General features: G+C 32.5%; 1 protein-coding gene across 1 annotated transcript in view; it reads left to right on the top strand.

Annotated features, from left to right (window-relative positions):
* AHI1 (Abelson helper integration site 1) overlaps positions 1–27,017 on the top strand; it is a 97,126-nt gene extending 70,109 nt beyond the window's left edge. The window contains exons 18-22 of the mRNA XM_069487742.1: positions 7,720–7,916; positions 14,790–14,816; positions 21,418–21,538; positions 23,801–23,808; positions 26,973–27,017. Of these exons, the coding sequence (XP_069343843.1) occupies positions 7,720–7,916; positions 14,790–14,816; positions 21,418–21,538; positions 23,801–23,808; positions 26,973–27,017 (398 nt within the window). The remainder of the gene's footprint in view (positions 1–7,719; positions 7,917–14,789; positions 14,817–21,417; positions 21,539–23,800; positions 23,809–26,972) is intronic.
* The last annotated feature ends 539 nt before the right edge of the window (positions 27,018–27,556 follow it).

The following is a 27,556-nucleotide window of genomic DNA, read 5'->3' as shown; positions in this document are numbered from 1 at the left end:
ATACGGTAGAAATAGTAAGAGACCTAGAATTACAAGTGGAGCCTGAAGATGAACTGAATTGCTGCAATCTCATGATCAAACTTTAATGGATAAGGAGTCTCTTTTTATGGATGAGCAAAGAAAGTGGTTTCTTGAGATTGAGTGGTTTCTTGAGATACTCCTGGTGAAGATGCTGTGAACATTGTTGAAATGACAACAAAGGATTTAGAATATTAGATAAACTTAATTGATAAATCAGCAGCAGGGTTTGAGACAGCTGACTCCAATTTTGAAAGAAGCTCTACTGTGGGCAAAATGCTATCAAACAGCGTTACATGCTACAGAGAAATCTTTCATGAAAGAAGAGTCAGTCAGTGCAACAAACTTCATTAGTGTGTTTTTTAAAGAAATTTCCAGTCACCCCAACCTTCAGCAGCCACCACCCTGTTCAGTCAACAGCCATCAATATTGAGGCAAGGCTCTCCTCTAGCAAAAAGATTACAATGGGCCTAAGGCTTAGATCATTAGCTTTTTTTGAAACAATAAAGTATTTTTTAATTAAGGTATGTACTTTATATTTTTAGGCATAATGCTATTGTATACTTAATAGACTACAGTGTAGTATAAACATAACTTTTATATGCACCGAGAAATAAAAAAAAATTATGTAACTCACTTTATTGCATTATTTGCTTTATTGTGGTGGTCTGGAACCTAAACCTCAATATCTCAGAGTTATATCTATATTAGAGTTCATGAACTAGGCTGCAGTAGGGAAATCCTAGCTATCTTCTGTAGCAATGCATGCATCACACACATTCCATTGAATAGCATGATGTGTGATGATTGATAATGGATCAGGAAATCAAGAGGAAAATGGCATGTACTACACGACTTGCAGATAGTTTATTGTATTTTGATGTCCAACTAACAGAATTGTCAAATGATGGTAGATGTTCTCATATTCGGTTGACTATGAGACTTGAATCTGCTATACATTCTCATACAGCTTTTGAATAGTTTTATTAGTAGCACCCCTAAGTTCTATGTAACATTTAAAATATGTCAAGAAAATAGAGAATTATTAATAGGACCTGAAACATACCTATGCCATCAGAATTGAAGTGTTACTTCTTGGATCCATCTCCTCAGTATCTTAAGATGAGCTGAAGGAGGAATAAGTCAGGCCAGGTAAAATACAATTAAAAAAAAACATTTTAAGCCCTTGAACATTCATTACAGAAAGAGAAGGAAGGTGCTGTATAACTGCTAAATGCTGGGAAACTAGAGAAGTAGAACTGCTGTCTTACAGGAATCCTTATAATTGGAAATATAATAGTTTATAAATAAAAGAATTAAGTATTCAGTAAGATGATCATATATATTAATAGTAACAGCACAAATCTTGAACGCAGGAGTTAAATGTTGAATCAAAGGGAAATCTTACTCCTGATATAATGTATGAGAAAGAATATGTTGTGATTTCAGTTGTACTTTATTATAAAGTCAGTAACATAAGTACACATAGATTTTAATAATAGCAAGCCTTGTATTTGCCCAAAAGTAAAGGGCAATGGATTAAAATATCTTGTTTCCTCCATTCTTCCTCCTATTAAGATAAAAATCTCCTCAGAAAACCACGTTATTTTTTATAATTGTTTAAGTCAGGAACATATATAAAAGCACTGAGCTTATGTAAATCAAAGGATTGTCAATTATAAAAATATTTTAAGAATTTGTTTAATTCTGTAAAATTCAGAATCCCAAATTATAGCCTATTAAAAGTAAATTTAGAAGCATTTTTATGGATATAACATTTTTTAAGCAAATATGGTTGTTATCGTGTGCTCGCAGCATCTTGTCCATTCCTGTACTATACTATTTAGTACCTTGCAATGATTGTTCACCTCCAAAAGGTTGAAACCCCAAGAAGGACAATGTCTTTGTTTTCCCAAAGCCTGCTCTAGTGTGTGGTACATGATAACTCCTCAAAAAGTGATGAAAGGATGGGAATGAGACTATAGAAATTCTGAATTTTAAATATATGAGGTGAGGACAGAAGTAAATTTTAAACATGCAAAGTTAAATTAGCACAAAGAAAAGTAATGATGAAGTGAAGAAATAGTTATTTAATTGGAACATCATATTCTAACCATGGCCTGTGGTGTAAGTATTTTAGAAATCTCTGAAATGTTAAAAGCATAGAGCTTGAAGGAATATCAGAAGTCATCTATTATAACCTATTTTACAGCAAAATCATCTGTGTGGTATGATACAAATAGATTGATGTGTGTATTTGGGGAGGGTTGCGGAGGGGCATGAGCACAAGAACTTGTAAGCAGCTTCTGTTTCTGGTCTCTGAGAAACTAGGTCCTTGTGACTATTTCTGCAGATTTTTTTAGCTGCCTTCATAGAAAGCAGAGGTGCTAAGAGAGTAGAATATTGAATTTGACTTCTTGAATACCAGTCTTTTGTAAAGAAAATTCCCTTTAGATGACATAAACAAGTATTCATAATTGTTTGGGCTCATTTTTGTTATCTGCTTCCATTTAGGCCATTTTGATACTTTCTGAAAGGCATTTTATTACCTGGAAAAAGAAATGTATGAATTTTTAGGCTGTGCCTTTTGTTATTTTTTTACCAGTCAAAATAATTTCTTTTTTAAGAAAGAAAAATAATACATCTTTATCATGTCATAATACTTAGAAAATACAGTTTGACAAAAAGAATAGGGTGTCAAACACTACAATCTTCCTAACCTATGCAGCTGCTGCTGGTGTATATTCTTCTGGGCTTTCTATGTTGCATACTTACTCACTTGGGTTAAAGTGAAATCATGGTTAGCAAGTACACCTCAGAGAAAATGTAAGAAGTCAGAAAATGCCATTAAATAGTTATACCTAGCTTTGCTTTCCGTTCATAGCAGCAAATAACAATTGAATGTTGAAAGGACAACTTTTAAAGAAGCAGATAAGACAAATGTCATGAAACACAATGTACATTTGTTGATTCGTTCATTCCTGAAACCCATCTGCTAATGTTAAACCTTCTAAATTCCAGTCCACGGAACACTTTTATTTTCTTTTATAGTTCTAAAGTTTCTCTTGTTCTTTAAGCAGTTTTTGAATATTTGAGTATAAAATAAATGCCTGATTTTTCTGGGAAAAAGTTCAAAATGTGTACTGAAAAATAGTAGTCAAATGCACAAAAATCTACAGAGAAATGGCTGCCCTTCCAGTAAGAACAGTAATTGATATTGAGGAATGTGCATCACCAAAAGGGTATATTGTAAGCAGGACTTCTCCCTCAATAATGTCCTCTGGTACTCACCACCATCAAGGTCTGCAGGGAGAAAGCACAAATTATTGAGCAGTTCTTCATTTGTAATGCCTGAATGAAATAGTATATGAATATAAAGATCAAAGGCCTAAAATTTTTTATGTGCTCTATCTCAAACTCATGGTGGGTAAAACCAAGGTTGATAAAAAAAAGTGGTTACCCCTTTGTATACTCACTATATTGTTCATAAAATATTTTTTCTTCTAATTAATAACTATTCTGTACATAATTTTGGTGACTGAATTCCCTTTTGTTAAATGAATACACCATAGTTTATTTAAAGAACTGTTGCACAATTATACTGATATATGCTTTTCAACATTTTAAACAGTACTTCAGTATACACCTCGATACCCTTATTTAATTTGTTCCTTTGGAAAAAATATCTTCTAATTTGCATTTTAATTCCTTCTTTAATTTTTAGTGAGGTTAAATATTTTTTAATTGATCACAGTTCTTTTGTGAATTTTCTGTAATGGTTCTTTACCCATTTTCTGTTGAATTTTTTATTTTTAATGAGGACTCTTTGCATATTAAAAATAATTACCCCTTTTATTACCATTGTGTCATTTGCTTTTTTTTTGAATAGCTTTATTGAGTATAATTGGCATACAGTAAAGTGTACCTATTTAAATGGACACTCTGATTAGTTTACACATTTATACACTTTGAGGCCATTGCCTCAATCAAGAAAATGAACATGTCCATCATCCCCAAAATTTACTTTGTGCCCCTTTGTATTCTCTCCCTACCTTCCCCTCACCCCACACAACCACTATGAATTAGTTTACACTTTCCAAAATTATATATATAAATGAAAGAGTATATACCATGTACTCTTGTTTGTCTGGCTTCTTTCACTCATCACCACTTTAAGATAAATCTGAGTTTTAGCATTTATCAATAGTTCATCAATAGCTCTTTTTATTGCTGAGTGTTGTTTCATTGTATGGGTATAGCATAGTTTGTCTGTTTACCTGCTGAGGGACATTTGGATTGTATATAGTTTTTAGCTATCACAAATATAGTTGCTCTGAATATTCACCCACAAGTCTTTGTATGGACATATGCTTTCATTTCTCTTGGGTAAATTCCTAAGAGTAGAAGGGCTGGATCGTATTGTAGATGTATGTTTAACTTCTTAAAAAGCTGCCAGACTGTTTTCTAAAGTGATTATGCTATTTAACATTCCCAGCAGTAGTGTGTGAATGCTTCAGTATTTTCATATCCTTGCCAAATTTGAAATGGCCAGTCTTTCTAATTTTAGCCATTCTAATAGATATGCTGTACTATTTTATTATAGTTTTAATTCACTTTTCCCTAATGATGGTGAGCACCTTTTTTGCATGCTTATTTGCCATCTATATAGCTTCTTCAGTGAAGTACCTGTTCAAATCTTTTGCCTATTTTTGAAGTTGGCCTGTTTTCCAATTATTGAGTTTTTGAAAGTTCTTTATGTTTTCCCTATGCAAGTATTCCATCAGGCATATGATTTGCAGATACTTTCCCCCAGTTGTTGGCTTGTCTTCTAATTGTTTTAACAGTGTGAAGAACAGAAGTTTGAAATTTTCATGAAGTCCAAATTATCAAGTTGTTCTTTCATGGTTTTTAGTGTTATATCTAAGAAATCTTTAACTAGTACAGGCCCACAGAAGTGATCTGTGTTTCCTTCTAAAGTTTTATAGTTTTAGGTTTTACTTTTTGGTCTGTGGTTCATTTTGAGTTACTTTTTGTACATGGTGTGAAGAATGGGTCAAAGTGCATTTTATTCACATATGAATATCTAACTATTCTGGCACCATTTGTTGAAAAGACTGTCCTTTCTTCACTAAATTTTCTTTATACCTTTTCTAGACATGCTGGGCTCTCCATTATGTTCCACTGATATATTTGTTTATCTTCACACAAGTAGCAAACTGTGTTGCTTACTGTAACTTTATAAGACTTGAAGTCAGGTTGTATTAATTATCTTTGTTCTTTTTCAAAGTTGTTTTTGCTATTCTAAGTAATTTATGTTTCCATGTAAATTTTAGAATTTATTTGACAATTTCTCCAAAAATAAATGCTGGAATTTTGGATGGGATTGCACTGAATCTGCAGATCACTTGAGTGGTATTAAACTGAGTACAGAGAATTAGTGTTTTACTAATATTGAATATTCTAGTCCATGAACACAATATATTTCTTAGGTGCTTCTTCAGTTTATCTCAGCAATGTTTTTAGTTTTCAGTGTACAGGTCTTTCATATCTTTTATCAGATTTTTTTTCCCCAAAGTATGTCATATTTTTTATGCCATAGTAAATGGTATATATGTTTTTAATTTCAATTTCTGATTCTTTATTACTTATATGTAGACATAGAGATAATTTTTGTATGATCTGATATCCTGCAACCTTGCTAAAGTTGATTCTAGTTGCCTTGCTTTTTAGATTCCATTTAGATTTTATACGTGGTTATGAGGCCAGGACCTGAGAGCGAATGTCTTCTTTAGTGTTGTTCCCTATGTGCTTCACTTACTGTACTCTAGTTTAGCTCTGCATAGGCAATCATATCTACAAAAATGGGCAGTTTTATTGTTTTCTTTTATATATTTTGTCCAATTTTTGATAGTTTCAAGTAGAAGGGTATATATCTGGTCCCTTTTAGTCCATTTTGGTCAGAGATGGAAGTTCCTATTACCTGTCATTTGCTTTTTAATTTTTATTGTAGTATTGTGGTAGTGTTTTTATTTTAACGAAGACTTTTTAAATGTTCATATAGCCGCCTAATGGGTGCAATGTGTACTGTCTGGGGGATAGACACACTTGAAACTCCGACTTGGGTGGGGCAAAGGCACTATAGGTAACGTAAACATTTGTACCCCCGTGATATGCTGAAATTAAAAAAAAAAATGTTCATGTAGCAAAATATGTTCATTGATCCATAAGAATGTTGACAGTTCTTAACCTTTTCTGACTCATGTAATCCTTTGATGGATAATCTGATAAAGTTATAGGTCTGCTTCTCAGACACATTTACATACACACACTCGTATTTCTGTATGTAACTTCAGTAGTCCACAGCATCTCTGAAGGCTCATTCATTGATTCCATGTTACAAATCTTTCTGAGATTTTTTCCTTTCCTGTCATATTTAGGAAAACCTTCCATTTTGAGATTATATAATTGAGGAAATACTTTTTTAAATAATTTTCTCCTTTGTATATACAGACCTGCATTTAAAATTTTTCAAATTCATTTATTTTAAATGATCGAATAAGATAAGGTATGTGAAAGCATCCTAAAAACTGTAAACTGCAATACAAATGTCATACTCATCATTATCATCATCATCATTAAAACGTTCACCCTTTGAGCCATCTACCCCACTCTAGGGAATTAAATCCAAAATAAGAATTATGCTAAGAAACAAAGTCAGCTGTGAAAGTACTTATTCATGCATGACCTATAATAAGGGAAAATAGAAAATATTGTAAATATAGTCATCTCTTGGTATCCATGCTATCCTCTGCAGATACCAAAATCCATGGATGTTCAAGTCGCTTATACAAAATGACATAGTATTTGTAAATAACCTGTGCACATCCTCCTGTATACTTTAATTCATCTCTAAATTTTTTATAATACCTAATACAATATAAATGCTATGTAAATAGTTGTCATACTGTATTTTTAATTTATATTATTTTTATTGTAATTTTTTATTGTTTTTTTCCCAAATATTTTTCGTCTGTAGTTGATTGAATCCACAGATGCAGAACCCATGGATACAGAGGGCCAACGGAAGGCCAACTGTATTCAGTAATAGGAGAATGTGTAAAAAAAAAATTATGGTGCTTTATTAGATAAGATACTATAAAAAATTTAACAATGATAATTACATCATTGTATAAATATGAGAAATATTTGCATTTAAATTAAGAAATGATAAATTGTATTTACATTATGATATTTTATGTAAGATATGCATAAAGATTAAAAGGGGTATAGAAATATGGAAACACTTGTTAGGGAGTTAGGTTTGCGAATAATTATTTTTATTATTTTAGCAGTTCCCTTAATTCTATTATATTGTGCCTTTGATTTTTTTTTTAATATTATGTTTTCCATATACATATATTTGAAATTAGGCTCCTATCCCAATTTGCATGGCCTTCAAGGCTCAATTAGAATGCTGTCTGACATGAAATTATCTATGAAATTATTATATTTCCTTTCATATGATTTTATAGTATCTAATAATTTGCCATTTTGCCAGTCACATTGTCTTATAATTACCCACTATTTGAAATGTATTATGCAGTTTCTGATTATTTGTTAAATGTTACAGTCTCATGGTTCAATTATTTGATTATGGTTTTGCTGTGATGATTTGAACTAATTATGGATTCATTTTTTCAGTAGCCCAGCAAGAGGCTGAAATGTTCAAACGCTACAATGGAACATTTCCATTACCTGGAATACACCAAAGTCAAGATGCCTTATGCACCTGTCCTAAGCTGCCCTATCAAGGCTCTTTTCAGATTGATGAATTTGTCCACACTGAAAATTCCTCAACAAAGATGAAGCTGGTGAAACAGAGACTTGAAACTGTCACAGTATGTTTAATTATTTTATGTGGTTGAAATTTTAAAACCATTTCTACCCTATTTTATATTGCCATGCCAATAAATATTAATTTAATGAAGTAAGTTAATTACGTAAAACTAGACTTTCTTATAGTTCCTTTCAAATACTTGTTCTGAAATCATTAATTGCAATAGACTGACTGAAGTTAGTATAATCCATCATGCTATCCTGATGTGATATCTGTGTAAAGACTAGGACAGGTAGGGCTCTGAACCAGAAGACCCCACCTGGGACTTACCACATGGATATCTCTCCATCTTTTGGGAGAGGAAGAGAAACTGTGGCCTTCTCAGCCCTGTCTACTAGGATCCCTCAGGGATGGTATTTAGCAGGTTCATACTCTAACCTTATGAATTCGCAGGGCCCTGCAACAGGACCACTTCTTGGAGGGACAGATAATATTCAAACGGGTAATTTCTACCCAGGCATTCAAAATCCCATAAATCTTGCCTAAAACCTCATTTCCTTCAGTGATTCTCAAACTTCAGTGTGCTTGAAAATCACCTGACAGGCCTATCGAAATACAGATTGCCAGGCTCCACCCCCGGTGTTTGTGATTCTGTATGTCTAGGGTGATATTGCAATTTTTCATTTCTACAAGTTCACAGGCGATGGTGATACTTCTGGTTGGAGGACCACACTTTGAGTACAACTGCCTAGTTCACAGTCCCCAGCACTTAGTAAGAACTTAATATGTGTTTCCCACCCTCACCTAAAGTGTGAGCTCCTTGAGGGCAGTTCTAATATTGTTGTCTTGTTTATATTTCCTTATTTGAATAGCTATTCTCATTAAATAACAAATACAGGTGAGCAATCTAAGGAAAAACTGAATTATTAAACTTCCCTTTACCCAAAAGCTGTTTCTTACTTTGTCTCTGGCCATTCTTTTGCTATCTTCATTTCAAGGAGATCAGTCTGTCTCTTCATATTTTCTCTATCCAAAGCTTTCCCATTAACTTATTTTTCTAATTCTTGGCATTCCCCCTTGGTTTCCTATTCTTTAATTGGCATTGTTCTTTCTGCCACCATACGTCCATGTACTGATTACCTGCTGATGGCCTCTGCTTATGGCAAAAAACACCACAACCCTGCACACCTGTGTGCTTCTGTAGTAAGTGCTGACCAGGTATAACTTGTCCTTACAGGTTGGCCTCCAACAGTTTGACCAAAGAAAACTTAGTTACCCTAAATATTTATTGATTACCTACTACATTTAAGATACTACAAAGAACACAAAAATATTTACCCCTTGACCTCAGTTTGTGTCAAGTCTGATAGGTAGTGACAAATACTCAAACTACTATAATGTAATGCAGAGTCTTTTATTAATACATTCCATTTGTATAATGCTCACATTACCTCCTTTAATGTAGTAGCCTTGTAAGATAGACATGACAGTGATTATTACCCTCGTTTTATAGATCTGTCTGTTCAGAAGGCAGATACAAAGTTTTATGGGTTTTACAAGTTATTATAAAATAATATATGTATAATCTCCCTTGCTATTTTTTAAAAATGTTTATAACTATATGTAAAGCAACAGAACCTAATTTTTTTTTTTCGGCGTATAACTGTTGAGCCTCTGCTAGTGCTAAATACTGTCATAGAATTTTGCATGAAAGAGACTAAGAAAACATTAAAGAGATAGAGAAAGCAGAAAAAGTATTATTACCCAAATTAATGGAGAGTTTACTGGAAAAGAATATTCACGATGTTGAGTGTTTCAGTAGTACATTCCACTCATAGTCAAAAAAGTAGACAGAGGAACAGAAGATTCCACTTCAGAGCCATGTAACAGGAATACCTAATCCACTAGATATAGGCTTAGGAGCTGCACACAACCCAATAAACAGCCTAAACTCAAAAAGGTAAAATTTATTGGTGCTCAAGGAGACTGATAAATCTCATTTAAGGCAGGAGGGGCATTAAAAAGATTATGTACCTTATAAAAGGAAAGTAAATAAAGGCAAAGCATATCTTAAAGTGATTTGCTGAAAGAAACAGAATGTTTTAGATTGTATTTTCAGTAAATAGAAGAAAACAGGGTTTCTGTTAATGAAAAGATAAGAAAATTTCGAGATTTTGATTAAAAAAAGACATCTGGCTAAGATAAAAAGAATTTATAGAAATTTAAAAAGTAAGCTTCAGTTAATTCCACATTGCAAATGGTAAAGAGGAAAGTTGAATGCTTTAAAATATCAAATCAGTAGTGTAGCCTAGAGAACTGATTTCAGAAGCACTATTAAGAAATGCAGAAAAAGAGAGAGATGAAAACTATAATTAAGAGTGTAGCTCTAGGGTCCAACTGTTTATGCGTGGGTGTAGGCTCCAACCTATCCAGCTTTGTGAGTCTGGTTAAGTAAGCCTAATTAGCCTCATCTATAAAATGAGGATTCCAATATTTCTTACCTTACAGGATTTTTTAAAATTCAGTGAGATCCTAAATGTAAATCTCTTAACAGGGTGTCTGATACATCATACCACTGTATTAGTTATTGTTGTTGATAACAAGAGATGAGATGAGTTTAAGAGAGAGATTGTGCACGTGGTTGAGCAGTGTTGTTAAAGAAGGGAACACAATGTGTGAAAAAGATAATGAAGATAAAATACAAAAGGCTTTCCTGTGCTAAAGTCCCAAATCTATAAAACGAAAGTGTCTATTACCAGGCCAATTAATGAAAAGATACCAATATCTTAGAAATATCTTAGTGAAATTGTTTGATTTTCAAAGATTAAAAAAAAAATTCCATAAGTATCCTGGTAGAAAAACCAGTTAGTTATCTGCATAGAAATTAAGCTGTCTTAGAACTTCTCCCTGAGAGCCAAAGTGATAATAATGCCAGTTCTTGTCTTACCACATTTGAAATGTGTTAGAAAGTTGAAATAATACAAATAGTGTGATACAAGTTCATGAGGATAGAAAGATAAATCAGTGGGGAAAGGAAAAACTGTTCCTTGTATGGCACTGGGAAAACTTATTAACTATGAGTTAACTGAAAAATACATTCAGTTTACACCTACATTTTAGGTCACACACCCAAATCAAATTCTTATTTACCAAGGAGTTAAATATGAAATAGAAGTCTTTTTTAAAACTAGGGAAATAGGTTTGCAAATATTTCTCAAGTGGATAAAAGACTTGCCAATTTTGAAAGCTGTGGAAAATCCTTCCCCAAAATACTGATAAAGGATTGGCATAGAATTGTAAATGTCTTTGTTTAAAAAGTGCATGAAGGTGTGTGTATATATACAACACATACAAACACACATACATAAATATGCAACAAACACCAACCTGGGAAAATGTTTACATAAAATGTATTAAAGAACAGCCTTCCTAACATGCAAAAAACTGAACAATAAAGAAAAATAGTAAATCTTCAACAAAGAAATGGATAAAAGAGATAAACTGTACTTCCAAAAAGAGTTGGAATGCAAATGTTTCATATGTATATTTTAAAAGTTCTATCTCACTGCTAAGAAAAGAAGTGCCACAGCATCCAGGTGTTGCCTGTAAAACTGCAAAGTAATGAAAATAATGGGGAGGAGCATGCTTTGTTAAAGGTAGTGTGGCATTCTGTTGTGAAAAATTGCTAGAAAATTTTTCTCAAAAATAAATGGTAAAATGTGTAAGGAAACCTAAGAATCTTTAAACGTATTTATCCTCTTTGGTCATATTAGTAAGTAATGTTAATAGAATTAGCCTTGAGCTACTTGAAGACAGGGACTATGCAGCCTTATTCATCGTTGTGTTTTCACCTTCCAGCACAGTGCCTGTAACTTAACAAATATTATCCCTTTCCTTCCTCCCTTGATAGAAATCTTGACCAGTGTTAAACCAAACATAAAAGGAACTACATTGAGACAGCTTTAGTTCTGACCATGCTCTCTTCTCTCCTTTTCTTTCTTTAGAAAGGTAGGGACTTCAGTGAAGATCATACTCAGTCTTTGGGTTTAGATTTAACCTAAACTCAGAATATATGTTGAAATATAGATTAAATGTTTATATTTCTCATTTAAATTTTAGAATATATAACTATAAATTAATGAATTTATTATAAATAATAAATTATTTCAACGTTGTAGTTCTTTATGTTTTAATAACTTTAATATAATCAAATAATACATGGTGTTCCAGATTTTAAAAGATAGTCTGAATAGATACATTGACTTTTAAAAATGAAGAAAAAAATATTTCTTCATGAGGAGAAGAAAGTAGTCCTTATCTAAAATCTTACATGACAAAATAACTTCATCTACAGACATAAGAATAACTCACCAATAGATCTATAAAGTAAAAATAAAATCAGAAAAATATTTTTTAAGCAATGAAATCAAAGGCAAGGGGGAAGTAAATTCAGTTTATAATAAAATAAAACATTTCTCTTGGAATAATTATTTAGTTTTTACCAAATCTTTTCTTCTTAAAAATTATTCAGAGAATATGTCTGCTTTGAGATTGAAGTAGATAGAGGCTGCCTTTGAAAATGAAAGCTTTGTCTGTTTGCTGTGCTTTAAAAAAAAAAACAAAAAAAAAAACATTATTTTTCCTTTGAGAAAATTCACTGAACGTATTTTCTTTCAGAGTGTATGTATGGGAATAAAAACAAAATGTCGTTTATTGCTGTGGCAGCTCCATACTTTTTGTATTTTGCAACATTTAGGTTGACTGGGTTCCTACCTTTTGTCACTATGCCTTTTTTCTTGTTTCTTGTAATTGTATTTCAGTAGATCCCAAATTCCTTTTTGTGTTTTCTTGTTACCACAATAGGAATATCTATCTATCTATCTATCTTTCTTTCTTTCTTTCTTTTTTTTTTTTTTTTTTTTGAGACAAGAATCTCTCTCTGTTGCCCAGGCAAGTGCCATGGTGTCAGCCTAGCTCATAGCAACTTCAAACTCCTGGGCTCAAGCAATCCTCCTGCCTCAGCCTCCTGCGTAGCGAGGACTACAGGCATGCGCTACCACACCCAGCTAATTTTTTCTATTTTTAGTAGACATATGGTCTCATTCTTGCTCTGGCTGGTCTCCAACTCCTGAGCTCAAGGGATCTTTCCATCTCTGCCTCCCAGAGTGCTAGGATTGCTGGCGTGAGCCACTGCGCCTGGCCTCAGGAATATTTTTCTAATAAATTACAGTACAGGTTTAGGGTATGATTTCTTTTTTTGCATGAGTGAATTGCATAATAAATTCAGTTCAGCAAGTATTTAATAGGTGTTTACTCATGAGTAAAGGATACAAAGAATAGATAATTCTCTATCCTTAGGAGCATTACCATTTAGTCATAATAAAAATCATTTAATTGTTTCATAGTTAGCAGACTTGACTGCATGTTGCTGCTATAGCAATATCTAAAAAGCATTCTGCAAATCAGGTAAGACAACACAGTATCTTGAGAGCATTGATACAACTCATTCTAAGTTTTCAGATCCAGAAAATTGATCTTAGTGCATCCAGAGTTGCTCAGAATCTGGAGTACCCATTAAGAGTAATCAGTCCTATAGAAAATTGATTTATAAACCATTCAGAATCCATCAAGTAACACCTTATAATGAAAGATAGACCTTTCCAGCTGCCTGAACACTCAAGACCACTCTCCCTTTCTAAAATTTAACCTGAAACCCAGGCTAATGATCACAGAGTTGATTGTTAAGCAGAGACACAGAAATAGGGATTGGATGGATTTGAAAATGTTTTATGCTAATTTTGAAAAAAGGTTGATTAATTTTGTCTACCCTGCAGGAGATTTCACCTTTTATTAATTAATGATAACTAGCATTCATTTAATTATTACTAATAATTAACATAATGTATTCCTTGCACTGTGCTAAGTAAAGCAATAAAATGTACCATCCTGTAGGGTTGGGTACTAGTATTATCCCCATTTTCCAGAAGAGGAACTTGAGGCTTACAGAGATCAAGCAACCTAACCAAGATCACACAGGTAGTAAGCATTGGAGCTGGGATACAGTCCAGTTAGTTGGATTCCGGTATTCGCAGTCAGTCTGTCTCCTTTTAGTGATTGAATTACCAATATCCTTTAAACACAGTGTCTGTCCCTTAGGAATTTCTGGATAAAAAAATTATATTTCTATTTTTCAGTTCTCTTTTTTTCTAAACTCCATGTTATTGCCATTTTTGTCTAGATCTGTACTAGGCTCATGATATATTCTATCATCAATACTAATACTAATGCCAATACTAATTGGACTTGAGTATTTTTGATGTCTCTTTAGCAGCCTATTTTCAAATTGTCCATTATACGGTGACTTTTTCTGGTTTCTCTTTCAAAAACAATCTTTTTTTGTCCTTGTCCCATGAATTGTAGGCAGTTCCTTTTTGTAGCTCCTTCAATATTAGTCATATACTTTACCATTTAGTAGTATTTACTATTAGATTTTATCTGATATAAATTATTAATATGGGAATTATATTTTTGGGTATTGTTATTTATAGAGATAATTATATATTTTAATTAACTTAGCATGTCTCTTAGACCTATTAATATTCTAGTATAGAATTTTAGTATTTATGCTAAGTTTATTAAGGAGACAAGTTTTTCTTCAGGCAGATACATGGGAGTCCTCAAGAGTCTGTCAGTGCCTTTTGCTTTGGCAAGTTAGATTTATCATAAACATGTCATTAGTTCTCTTTCTTTAAATTTATACTCTTTCTAGCTCATTGGAAAATACAGAGTAACAACTGCAAGGTGATAGATAAAGAAACTCTTCCAAATGCTGATATTGGCGATTAGAAAATTAATATATGAATGTTTTGAAACAGTCAATAGTTTATATACTTGAAATTATGAATACTTCTTTATTGTACTGCATTTTTTTTAGGAGGTGATACGATCCTGTGCTGCAAAAGTAAGTAGTTTTTATTACCAGGATAACTTTAAAGCTATAGTTTTCATTGTGATGCACCAAAGAATTGGAATGCACCATTCATGGAATTTAGAACCTTTACAGAGGTTAATATAATCTTTGTGGGAGCTTGAATTTATCAAAGAGTTATAATACTGGAACCTGAGATTTCAGTAAGGGTGAACATTTATAGCAATTAGCTTCACATTTTTAAAGATTTAAGAATATTAAGTGAGTGGGATATACTTTAAGGAACCAGCAAGGTCATTTTATTCTCTGAGAATAAAAGTGATCACTTTTTTTACCTAATTATCACAAGTCAACAGGATATAGAATATAGACAAGGGGAAGGAAGACAAGGGGGAAAAGAGAACAAGCTATATTCTGACTTAGGCTACAGATGTTCAGGAAACTCGTTCCTGATAGTAATGATTGGTGTAATGATTGTAGCTCCAAGATTACTAAGCCTTAAGTATGCATAGTGTATAAAACAGTAGGCAAAAAAAAATTATTTTCTGACTAACAATGCAAAGCTATTTGTCTTTATTTTTACAAATATACTGCCTACCTTTCTTTTGAATGCTGTCCAAATGTCAAAAGGGTAAAAAGTCTTGCACACATTTAGCAAGGCTTATATTTAATGGCCTCTACATATCTGGAAAATCCCAAAGGGTGAAGGATCACATTATTTGTCTTTATATCCCTAGTATTTAACAAAGGGAGAATAAATGTTCATTAAAAAAAATGATTACATATTTTGAAATTAATAAGGGTCTGGAAAGATTAACCTTATTAGACTCTCTTCAGTTATTCTTTTCTTTTTCTTTTTTTTTTTTTTTTATTTATTTATTTATTTTTTGAGACAGAGTCTCACTCTGTTGCCCAGGCTAGAGTGAGTGCCGTGGCGTCAGCCTAGCTCACAGCAACCTCAAACTCCTGGGCTCAAGTGATCCTCCTGTCTCAGCCTCCCCAGTAGCTGGGACTACAGGCATGCACCACCATGCCCGGCTAATTTTTTCTATATATATATTTTAGCTGTCCATATAATTTCTTTCTATTTTTAGTAGAGATGGGGTCTCGCTCTTGCTCAGGCTGGTCTCGAACTCCTGAGCTCAAACGATCCGCCCACCTCGGCCTCCCAGAGTGCTGGGATTACAGGCGTGAGCCACCGCACCCGGCCTATTCTTTTCTTATAACAGTTTTATTGAGCTGTAATTCACATACCATAATATTCACCCTTTGAAAGTATACAATTCATTGGTTTTTACCATATTTACAGAAATTTGCAACCATCCCCACTATCTGATTTTAGAATTCTTTCATCACCCCTGAATGAAACTCCATGTCTCTTAGCAGTCATTCTCAATTCCTACACATACATACCCAAACTCCTAGCACACACCCCAAACTCCTGGCAACTACTAATATACTTTCTGTCTCGATAGATTTGCCTATTCTGGACATTTCATACAAATGGAATCATATAACATATGGTCAGTTGTAACTGGCTTCTTTCACTCAAAATAATGTTTTGAAGATTTTTCCATTTGTAACATGTATCAGTACCATTGACCCTTCAACAACAGAGGGCTTAGGGGTGCCAACCCCCACTGTGCAGTCGAAAATTTGCGTGTAACCTTTGACTCCCCAAAAACTTAACTACCAATAGCCTACTTTTTACCAAAAGCCTGATAGCATAGTCAATGAACATATTTTTATGTTATTTGTATTATATACTGTATTCTTACAATAGTAAGCTAGAGAAAAGAAAATGTTTTTAAGAAAATCATAAGGAAATGAAAATATATTTACTATTCATTAAGTGGAAGTGGATTATCATAAAGGTTTTTATCCTTGTCTTCATATTGAATAGGCTGAGGAGGAGGAGGAAGAAAAGGGGTTGGTCTTGTCTCAGGGGTGGCAGAAGAGATGAGCTGGAGGAGGTAGAAGGGGAGGCAGGAGAGGCAGGCACACTTGGTGTAACTTTTATTGAAAAAAATACACCTATAAATGGACTTAGCATTCAAAGCTGTGCTGTTCAAGAGTCAGTTGTACTACTTTTTATTGCCAAATAATTCCATTGTATGGATATGTTACATGTTATTATCTGTTCATCAACTTTTGAATATTTAGATTATTTCTACTTTTTTAGTTAAGAATAGTACTGCTATGAATATTGTGTTTATAAGTTTTGGTGTGAACATATATTTTCATTTCTTTGGGGTATGTGTCTAGGAGCAATACAGAGATTCAAGATCAGATTTTCTCTGTGAAGTAAAGCAATGTACTAAGAGATAGGCAGTAAAGGTTTGAAGAAAACCAAGATGCATCGAGGTAAATTGCCTTACCCTAAGGTATATTGCTGGATAATTGGTTTGAGCCAGGACTGGATCTTAATTTTGAACTTCACATGGAGGCATCATGTCAGTAACCTTTGAACCACCAGTCCTTAATATCTGTCAGAGGATTAAAAAAATCTGGATTAAACGTTACAAAATATTAATAAAACTTTATAGTGATTGATTCCAATTTGAATTCTAGTGTTAGTTAATGTAGTAATGAACTGGTTTGGGGGTAGATTCTCTGATATTTTACCACCATAAAAATTTTGCTTTGACTGTTAACAGTGTTTCTTTCAAATCTTACACTTCTTTGCCCTGACTCTTCTTTGCCCTGGCTTGTAAAGAAAACATCTGAGGTCCTAGAGGCCGTGTTTGAATTGCTGTTTATTGCTACTCATTTCTTAGATTTTACTAACCTAGAAATCACAGGAACATAAGCTGCTTTTAGAATTTATTTTATGAGAATGTAAAAAATATCTGAATTCACATATATCTGAAATCTCACTTTGGCTTAAGTTTTTGGTTTAACTTGTTCTTTAATACTGAGATTTTAATTTTTACAACAGATATATGATTTGCAACAAAACATTTCCTGGGTATTGTTGGGCTTTTTTTTAATGCCACCAGAACTGTCTTCATATTAAAATATTATCTGCATTATTGTTCAGATTTAGTGGGAAAAAATGGCAGCTGTCTTGGGGGACAGGTGAATTTGTGAAGTTTTAAGTATATAGACAGCACTGACATCCTTTCAGTTATCATTTAAAACCAATTTGAGATGTCTTCACAGCTTGAAACTTCATAAACAATTCTACTTCAGGTGAATGTAGCATGTAATCTAAAATCAGCTAAAATTATTAGACTTACAAGTTTATATGGAAATGCGTATTATATCTCACCCAGAGGTTTTAAATGTTAACTAATCACTGAAAGAGAAATTAATTGTCAGCTTGCTTAGTATTGTGCATTCAATTTTATGTTTGGAGTAATAAGTTTTTTAACATGAAAATTAACCCCTTCCTAGAGAATTAATATTTGCATATTTTGCATGAGCTGCTTATACCCTAAAAGAATAAATAAGACAGTTTTGTGATTAACTTGACAGAAATTCTAGATGATTTTTTCTCTTTATTATGAATTTTATTAAATTTTTATGCTTTTAGTTTCTCCAGCGTGGAGGTATTAAACTGACTTTGGCAGACTGTGGTTTTTGCATGAAGCAAGCAGAAAACTGTGTTGTGAAAAGAGGGTAGGTTGGCATAGGGTAGACGATCTTGGCCAACCTTTCTGTTGTTGTAAAATTATTAAGCAATTCTTTTCCACAGCATATATTTCAAAAATAGATATTGCTTCACTCTATTTAATGATGATTATTATTTTTCTTCCTCTAAATAAACTGGTAAATATGTGTAAGCTAGCTCTGAAAATTCTTTGAGTTCTAATTTCAAAACAAATTATTAATAACAATAATAATTAATAGTTATTCCAAACCTTAGAAATTGAGTTATCTGGACTATTATGTTGCTACTCATCACTTTATGGACATTTGAATAGTCTCTAAAGAAATGTGTCAAGAAAGAGTAGAAATATAAAATGCTTAGGAAGAACATAAAATAGATTATAGGTTTTTTTAAATAACATTTTATTTTAAAAGAGAAACATATATTTCTATTCGAGCAGAGACATTTAAGTGTCCTATTTTACCTTTCCTGGTATTCTTTTTTGTCTTAACACAAATTTCTGAAGTGGAAGACTATAAAAGGCACATTATTTGTATGTATGTGTGTGTGTGTGTATTATATACCATATCCTCAGCATACACCTGTTTGCACCAGTTTTAAAATGCACTATTTGACATGAAGGGTAAAAATTTTCAAGAACACAGAAGTAAAACTGAGAAATGATTCTAAAAAGAAGTAAATTAAGTAGTTATGTAATAAATATGTCCTTTTGTATATAGTAATTCCATTTTAGAGCATAGAACTCTGAAAAATTTGCCATATCATCATGCTACATTAAATATACCTAATTATCCTTACTTCTCATGACGTTAATAATAACTGATATTTATATAACACTTTATTTGTGTAGTACTTCATAGTTTGCCTTTGCCAATATATTCTATATAATCTATTTCTTATTATTTAGTGCTTTATGGTTAACATGTGAATAGCCCCTTATGATACCAACTTATTGTTATTGCTTTTCTAGCACATTCCCATCGAAGCATAGGTATTATTTTTATTATTATCTCAATTTAAAGATGGAAAATGAACCTCAAAGATATTAAGTGAATTTGTTATGTTAGGTATTGTATTACTGTAAATAGTCAACATTAGTTTTAGTCAATGTTTAATGGATCCTAAGGATTTTTAAAGCTGGATAATATTTTAGTACTGATGTAGTATTTGACCCCTTCTAACTACTTTGAAAAATATTTTTTTTTTTATAGGATGACATCATAACTGTTTAGGTACTTTAGAACTGTATTAGTATTGGTCTTAATTAATTGATTTTTTTTACCAAATCTGCTAAAGCTCTTTGCTCTAAGAGAAAAACGTAAGCTAAGACATACCATTTATTATCACTGTTTGCAAGAGAAAAAGTATTTACAAACATGTAAATAATGAGTCAGAGAAAGGGCTTGTAACCACAACCCAATATTATCTGATACAGAATATCAAAAAAGAATTTTAAAATACTAATGCAGTAGAAGTCTTCTGTGTGGTTTTGATTACATAAAAAAAGGGAAAGGAGCAATTTTCATGTACTAATATTTATCGTGCCATAAATTATTTATAATTTTGTTAACTCACAAATTACATTTTTGCAACAAATTAGAAAATCAGACGGTTTCCATTTTTAAAAAATAGATTATATTTTATGCTTCTTGAAAATGATTTTTAAAAGATATAATGATTTATTAATCATGAACAAAAGACTAGTTTTTACCTGAAATTAATTCTAATTTACAAGATGAATTTACTAATAAATACTTCAAACTTTTTTTTTTTTTTTTTTTTTTTTTTTTTTTTGAGACAGAGTCTCACTCTGTTGCCCAGGCTAGAGTGAGTGCCGTGGCGTCAGCCTAGCTCACAGCAACCTCAGACTCCTCGGCTTAAGCGATCCTACTGCCTCAGCCTCCCGAGTAGCTGGGACTACAGGCATGCACCACCATGCCCGGCTAATTTTTTCTATATATATTTTTAGCTGTCCATATAATTTCTTTCTATTTTTAGTAGAGATGGGGTCTCGCTCTTGCTCAGGCTGGTCTCGAACTCCTGAGCTCAAACGATCCGCCCACCTCGGCCTCCCAGAGTGCTAGGATTACAGGCGTGAGCCACCGCGCCCGGCCAATTCAAACTTTTTAGTAAAATTTTATTTATTCTTCTACAAAAGCTGTAGTTAAAATGTTGCGCTTATTGTGCATTTCATTTTTATGAGACCATTGTCCTTAGAGAATCATAATAGGTTTTGTGTGTTGTAGAACATGGTATTTACTTACAGAAATTTTGCTTGATTATTATTTTAATGCTGTTTTTAAACAATGTCTTAAGAATAAGGTGCTTGGTGCAATGGAAACTATTTCACATGGCAAGTTAAGTTACAGCTGTGTTATCGGTGTCACCATGAAGTATATGAAGTACAGATGTTTTCTCTGTAGTCTCTGAAAAGGAAGTACTTGCTGTTTTACTAAAGTGCTAGAGAAATGTCAATGTGAAACATTTTAACTCTTCTATAATTGAAAGAAGTCATTTTTAGTTTTTTAATTTCTTTGTGTAACTTAAGACTACTCTGTTTTAAGTTATGAAGTGCTTTCCTGTATACCCTCACTTGATCCTCAAAAAAACTCTCCGAGAAGTAGGGTAAACATGACAATCATGGGGAGTGAAATCATTTTAAAGCTTCTGGGACCTTAAAACTGGTATTATTCAGTCTCTGTATAGTGAAACTGAAAATCAAAGAGGCTGACTTGTCAGAATTCACATAAATAGCGGCAGTTGTATCTACAATTCCATGATAAACTTTAGTAAGGCTGATTTATTTTCATATAGTTATCCTTTCATTACCATTATGTTCCTTCCTTGATGAAAACTACTCTGTTTTGTAAACTTTACAAACTAACCATATAAATCATTACTACTACTTTTGACCTACCATGTGTCCTGGTTTCTGTAGTAAACAGGTATTTCTCATCCAGTTTTTGCATCAGTAACCCAGGAAATTGCACTGTAGTTTCTGATTTGCTTTTCTTATTACAGGTCAACAAAAATCTCTCGTTTACTTCACCACCACCAGCCTCCTCACAACAGACTAAGTTAAAACAGTCAAACATGCTGACCACTCAAGAAATTTTACATCAGTTTGGTTTCCCTGAGACAGGTGAGCCCCTTTCTTACTTTGACTATTCTTTTAAATGTTCAGATGCTATTTGTGTTTAATAAATATCACTTACTTTTCTTTAGAAATAAACCTTATAGCATTGTAATGGTCAGTTTTCATACTTGATGAATTCAATTCTAGCATCTCTTTTTTCCTTAAAATCAAAGTTATTTCAAAAGTAAATTTGGATTTAGTAACTTTAACAGTAGATACTTTGAACCTGTGTTCTGTTGAGCAAATAATAACTTTAAAGTAGCAAAACGTGAGTTTTATACCTATATGGCATTAAATGTGATTCAATTTCTCAATTGGATAAAAGAGCCATAGTCTATAGATAATCTCATTTTATAATTCATTTCAAGGAAAGCCAAGGTAAAAGACATTTTGACAGAAACAAGATATAAGTTGCAATGATATCACATCCCTTTAACGTTGGCAAATCATACAATTACTAATTTTTAGGCTAAATTTTAAATGAATTTGAATAAGGTTTTCAAAAGATAACAAAGAAAAAAACATCTGAGAAATGTTTGTTTGGGTATTGAAAGATGACTTTTTCTATTCATTAGCTGTGTCTTTGACAGTATTTTTCTTTTACTGAATTCTTTTAAAAAGGTGAAAATAGCAAAGCAATTATCTGTGACAAAGATTATAATAAGAAGAAACTTGAACTTGAAAAGATCAACATAATTTACTTAGAAATTTGAGGACAATATTACTTTTTTACCTGAAAGTATTTAGAATTTTCATAGGCAAATTATTTTCATATTGCTGTATAGGTTACATATTATAGTGGGAAAATACTTGGATTCACAACTCTTATATTCAGTCCTGGCTGTGCCTTTTATTTTCCTTATTACCTGTGAAAAACCTTAGATTCTTCATTTGAAAACTGGAAATGATGTTTATGTTATATATTGTTGAAGTTCAAATGACATAGCATACATAAAAATGCTTCATAAGCATAAGGTGCAATATGAATGTAACATATTTGTATTGTAAACATAATGAATATGTGTCAGCTAGCTTTGAAAATACTTTGAATTCTAATTTCAAATCACTATAATAATTAACAATTATCTCAGACCTTAGAAATTTTTAATTTTTAGTATTCCAGATATCTACCAGAAGTTGGAGCGATAGTGTTGGTCATTGTTATTTCCAGTGGAGAGTGCACCACGAGCTACCCCTTTAGCCATTTTTTTTACACCCTAAATAAATATTTGGCTTGCCTTCAGATCTTGTCATTTTAATGAGTAGGAAGAAGGGAACCTTTCTCCACCGCTCCATCCCCACCATCTGTCTGCTGAGGTCTAAAATTCTTCATTCTACATTTTATTTCATTTCAGGATTAAAGGCTTACTAGGTAAATGTATGGTTGAGTTAATACATTGATTAAAATTCATTTAAGTAGTGTCTTATGTCTGCCAGCCAACAAGGTTAGATAATAGATTTAAAATTCTTTAATTTCTTGTTAAGGGAAGAAACAGAGAGGATAGATAGGAAGGCCTTTGAAATGAGAAGAAGAATTACCACTGAAACAGATAAAGAGTAAAGAGAAAGCTGGATATGATAAAGGCAAGCCTTAGAAACTTCACAATTATGCATAGGATTGGCTCCATTTCCCTTTAGCTTCCATGGCTATATTATAGGTTATAAGGATATTTATATCATGTCTACCCATCCATGTGTATACTGCCTCAGAAGCATTACTATTACGCCATATGATACATGGTTACACTGTTTCATTTGATTTTGTTTTGGTTACTAATATGCCTGACTTCATTTTAAGTCATATCCTTCCTAAAAAAATTATTGAGATGTCACTGACTTGAAAAATTATAAAAGCAAAATATGTAGTCCATTGCAAAATGGCCAAATTAATCTGCTTTGTTCATTAAGAAGCCAGTCTTTGTGGAAAAATCCTGCATTAGGAACCAGGTGAACTAGTTTCTAGACCTAGCTCCATTTCTAAATGTAGAATCTTGAACAATTTCTTCAGACCTCAGTTTTCTCATCCCTACACGTAAATGAGTGCTTTGGCTTTGGTGAGTTTCTATCTTAAAAATTCTGTGTTTAAAAATAAAAATCTTACTGAAAACCTATCTCAAATATGCAAGTCACATCTGTTTGGCTTTGTACAGTATAGGGAAAAGCTATTTACACAGAGCTAGTAAGTGTGAGTCCATGTGAGGAGACTTAAGAGCAAGAGTTGATTTGATATATATGATATGTAAGTCGGTTTACATGCCAGAAGGCTAGACTCTGAAGTGGGTTTATGTTCTGCTATAACTTCTATTGGCCTTAGTCAAGGTGGATTCTAGGGAATGGAGACTGCTAGAAAAGTAAGCATTTCTTTTTTCTTTGGTTTATATTCCTCAGAGTTTCTAGAATACTGCCTTTATTCATTCTGTAAAATCATTTTAAATGACTGCTTTGTTCAAGACTCTCTCCTTAGGATATGGAGTAAATATTACAGTCTCTCCCTTCAAGGAGCTTACAGTCTGGTTGGGGAGACAAATGAGTATGCAGCAAATTAAGACAAAGTGTGAAATATTCTGAAATCATGGTATAAACAAAGTGTCACAGGAATAAAGAAGGATAGAAGAGCTAAGAGGTTTCTCAAACTTTACATGTCCAAACAGAACTCTTGATTCCTTGCCAACCAAACCCTTCCTTCTACCTCCACTTCCCCTACCACCAAGTCTTCCTATTCCCAGTACTTCCTAATCCCAATCCCCAGTACTGAGGACATATGATAAAATAGAATTTTAGTTTTAGTTTTATTTGCATAGATAAAATAGAGTTATCCAAGGTATGATTATGAAAGAGATATGGTAAAATGTATTTTAAAAAAATAAACAGCTGGTGTCTGAGGGATGGGTTAGAATGGAGAAAAGTTGAACACAACTCTTATGAGATGCTTATTTGAGGAACTATTCATTAGGCTATTAGTTTACATTCTTAATTACAAAATAATGAATCAGCTAATCCTAGTAAGATTAAAACTTATAATGTCTTCCCTGAGTAATTTTTATAAGAAATAAAATTATGATTTTAATATTTTTGGTTAAAGTATAGATTATAGCCCATATGAATGCCTCACCATGTGGTAAACATGTTATACTGCATCTCAAAACTATATCCATAGTTTCTTAATGAAGAAAATATATAAAACTATAGCAACTTGTTTGTATAAAAATTTATAAAGTGCTTTCCTATATATCCTTATTTGATTCTCAATAAAATCCTTTGAGAAGTAGGGTAAACATGAAAATCACGGGCAGTAAAATCATTTGAGAGCTTCTAGGACCTTAAAACTTGTAATATTTAGTCTCTGTACAGTGAAACTGAAAATCAAAGATGCTGACTTGTCAGAATTCACATAGATAGCAGCAGTTGTATCTAGCTCCGTACTTCTTCTCCTTCCCACACCACAGGTGTGCTTTTCCCAGAGGAGGGCACAAGTTCAGGGAGGTGAAGTGGATTCCCTGCTCACAGTCCTCAGGGAGGCTGTGTCTGGAGCCACTATTTCATTCATGGCCCATTGTCCCCCACACTCTACCAGGTGGTCCCTCTGGCTGTATTATTATTTTTTTTTAACGTTAGAGTAGTGAGCTGAATTGCAAAGTAATAACCTGAACAGTAATAACTATAATGTTTGGAAAAGGTGTGGTTTTGAAACTGAGATGTCAAGAACATCCTATTTTCTGAGGTTTAATGAACTTATATTTTTCTTTGACCTTTAAATATAGTTCTGTTTGCCAGTTCTTAGATTTTTTTAAGGCTTCATTCCGGTGTAATTATGGTATTTAGTCTGCAGTCAAATCAACAGGCTCTCTGCAGAGAAATTTTATTCTGTGATATTTTGTTTGAATCCAGATCCCATTCAGCCATCACAAGATTCCTTACTATAGAACTAAATTTTAAAATGTGGATTATTCGGTAATAATAAACTATATTATCAAATGAGGATATTGCTGTTATTGTTTTATAGATTTTATTCATTACACTAAAAAAATACGGAGAGAGTTTTGAGATGCAGTATAACATGTTTACTACATAGTGAGGCATTTATATGGGCTATAATCTATAATTTAACCAAAAATGTTAAAATTATAATTTTATTTCTTATAAAAATAACTTAGGGAAGATGTTATAGTTTTAACAGTAATAAAATTAATCACTGTTATTAGTAGGTGAAAGGGAAATCAGGAAGTGCTTACTACTGTCAGTGGGGTAGTTATATCATCTTTGCATGTTTATATTTGAAGGACAGCATATTTCATTTTTATGTACTTGGTGTACATTTTCACAGCATTGCTCTAAATTTAATTCAGATTAAATAGATAAGTCTAGGCAAGCAAAATAAAAGGGATCATCTTCCTGATGGCTTTATTCATGCCATCTTCATGTCATCTTTTTTAATTTTTAAATTTAAAGCTTTTAAATTTTAAACTTTGTATCAACTTAGTTGTTTTTTAAAAATAATTCAGAGCTTCTGTCTTCTCCACATTTTGTTTTGTGTTCTTCATTAGACCCTATAAACCTGTATTAAACTTGATAGCCAGCCATTTGGTGTTTTAATACATCCTATTTTCCTTGATAGTCAAGATACCTGATTTAAACAAAATCATAAAATCATTCAGATGACTTCAGTATTGCTTAAGAGATCTGTGAAACTAACTCTTGTGCTTCTATATGTTGAATAATATTTGAAGAACTGTATTTTTCCATTTATTTTGCATGTCCTTGGCAAGTATACACTTAGATTCCCTTGACCAGCTCTTAAAATTGGAAGCTATTTTTCCAGTTAAATTTTTTTTATTGTTTTCAAAATGTCAGTGTTCCTTAAAGTTTTAATTTTTTATAGAGAAATGCAGAAGTTTTTAGATAATATAACTGAAATGTAAAATGAATACTGGGTCATAACTTCACCAGAGATGCTATGGTATCCTTCTATAAACTTTTGTAGATGGTAGATTACATCTAAGCTGGAAACATGATGGATCTTGTATTTCAAAAGAAAAAAACATTTTGGCAAAAATTAGTAATTAGAATGATTCTCAATAAACACAGCTGATTGTAAAAGGGGGTTTCCATTTTAAGGAAGGTAAAATGAGCTTCAAAGAACTTTCTCATCCTGTCAGAATTGGCAGAGCTTTCTGTTAGTATTACTTAATGAACTTTAAACTATTACTTGAAAAAGAATATTTTAATGAATTCTGATTTCAAACTTCCAAAATTCCAGGACTTCAATTCAGGTGGTGGGATAGGTAAAAAGATTAGTACACTGTCATAGATAAAGATAATGTACATAATTAATTGATTTTCTATGGACAAATGTCGTTAAATGTGCTTTTTGCTACTAAAAAGAATCAAAAATGTTCTTATGCAGTTTTTAAAAGCAAGAATTTGTTTTCCAAACAGTCAGTTTTCTGAATTCAACACATGTATATTATGGTGGGAAAAGCACTAGACTTGGAGTCATATAGCCCTAAGAGCTGGGCTTGACCCCTAATCTACCACTTCCTAGCTGTTTTCTTAAGTAGTTGTCTTCATCTCTCCAGATAAATGTCTCTATATTTTCTACTTCATAAAATTGTCAGGATCAAAAAAAGTACTTTTAACACTTTGAAACTCATAAAATGTTGTGAGAATAAACAGCATGAGGTTATGGCAGGTTCTTTTGATTTTTTTTTTTTTTTTTTTTTTTTCCAGTTTGAAATCATGCAATTTGCATTGTGGCCAAAAGAATGGAAGAAATCTTATTTTAAGACATGATTTAATAAAATGTGTTAAGTGGTAATTATAGGAAAAAGAACATGTCACAGAGACAAATAATGGATATAGAATTTTTAGAAGCATGCCAAAAAAGACATTAAGATGAAGTAATTTTAAGAGGAAAGTTGTCAAACAAGCATCTGAAACTTCAATCCACTAGAGCACACTTAACTTTTGAAACTTCAGCTTTCCATCCACATGAGCACCAGCCTTAACCCATCTTTGACATGTAAT

The sequence above is a fragment of the Eulemur rufifrons genome, chromosome 15, assembly GCF_041146395.1.
Source record: "Eulemur rufifrons isolate Redbay chromosome 15, OSU_ERuf_1, whole genome shotgun sequence".
Classification (NCBI taxonomy): Eukaryota; Metazoa; Chordata; class Mammalia; order Primates; family Lemuridae; genus Eulemur; species Eulemur rufifrons.
This window is presented reverse-complemented; position numbering and strand designations above follow the sequence as displayed.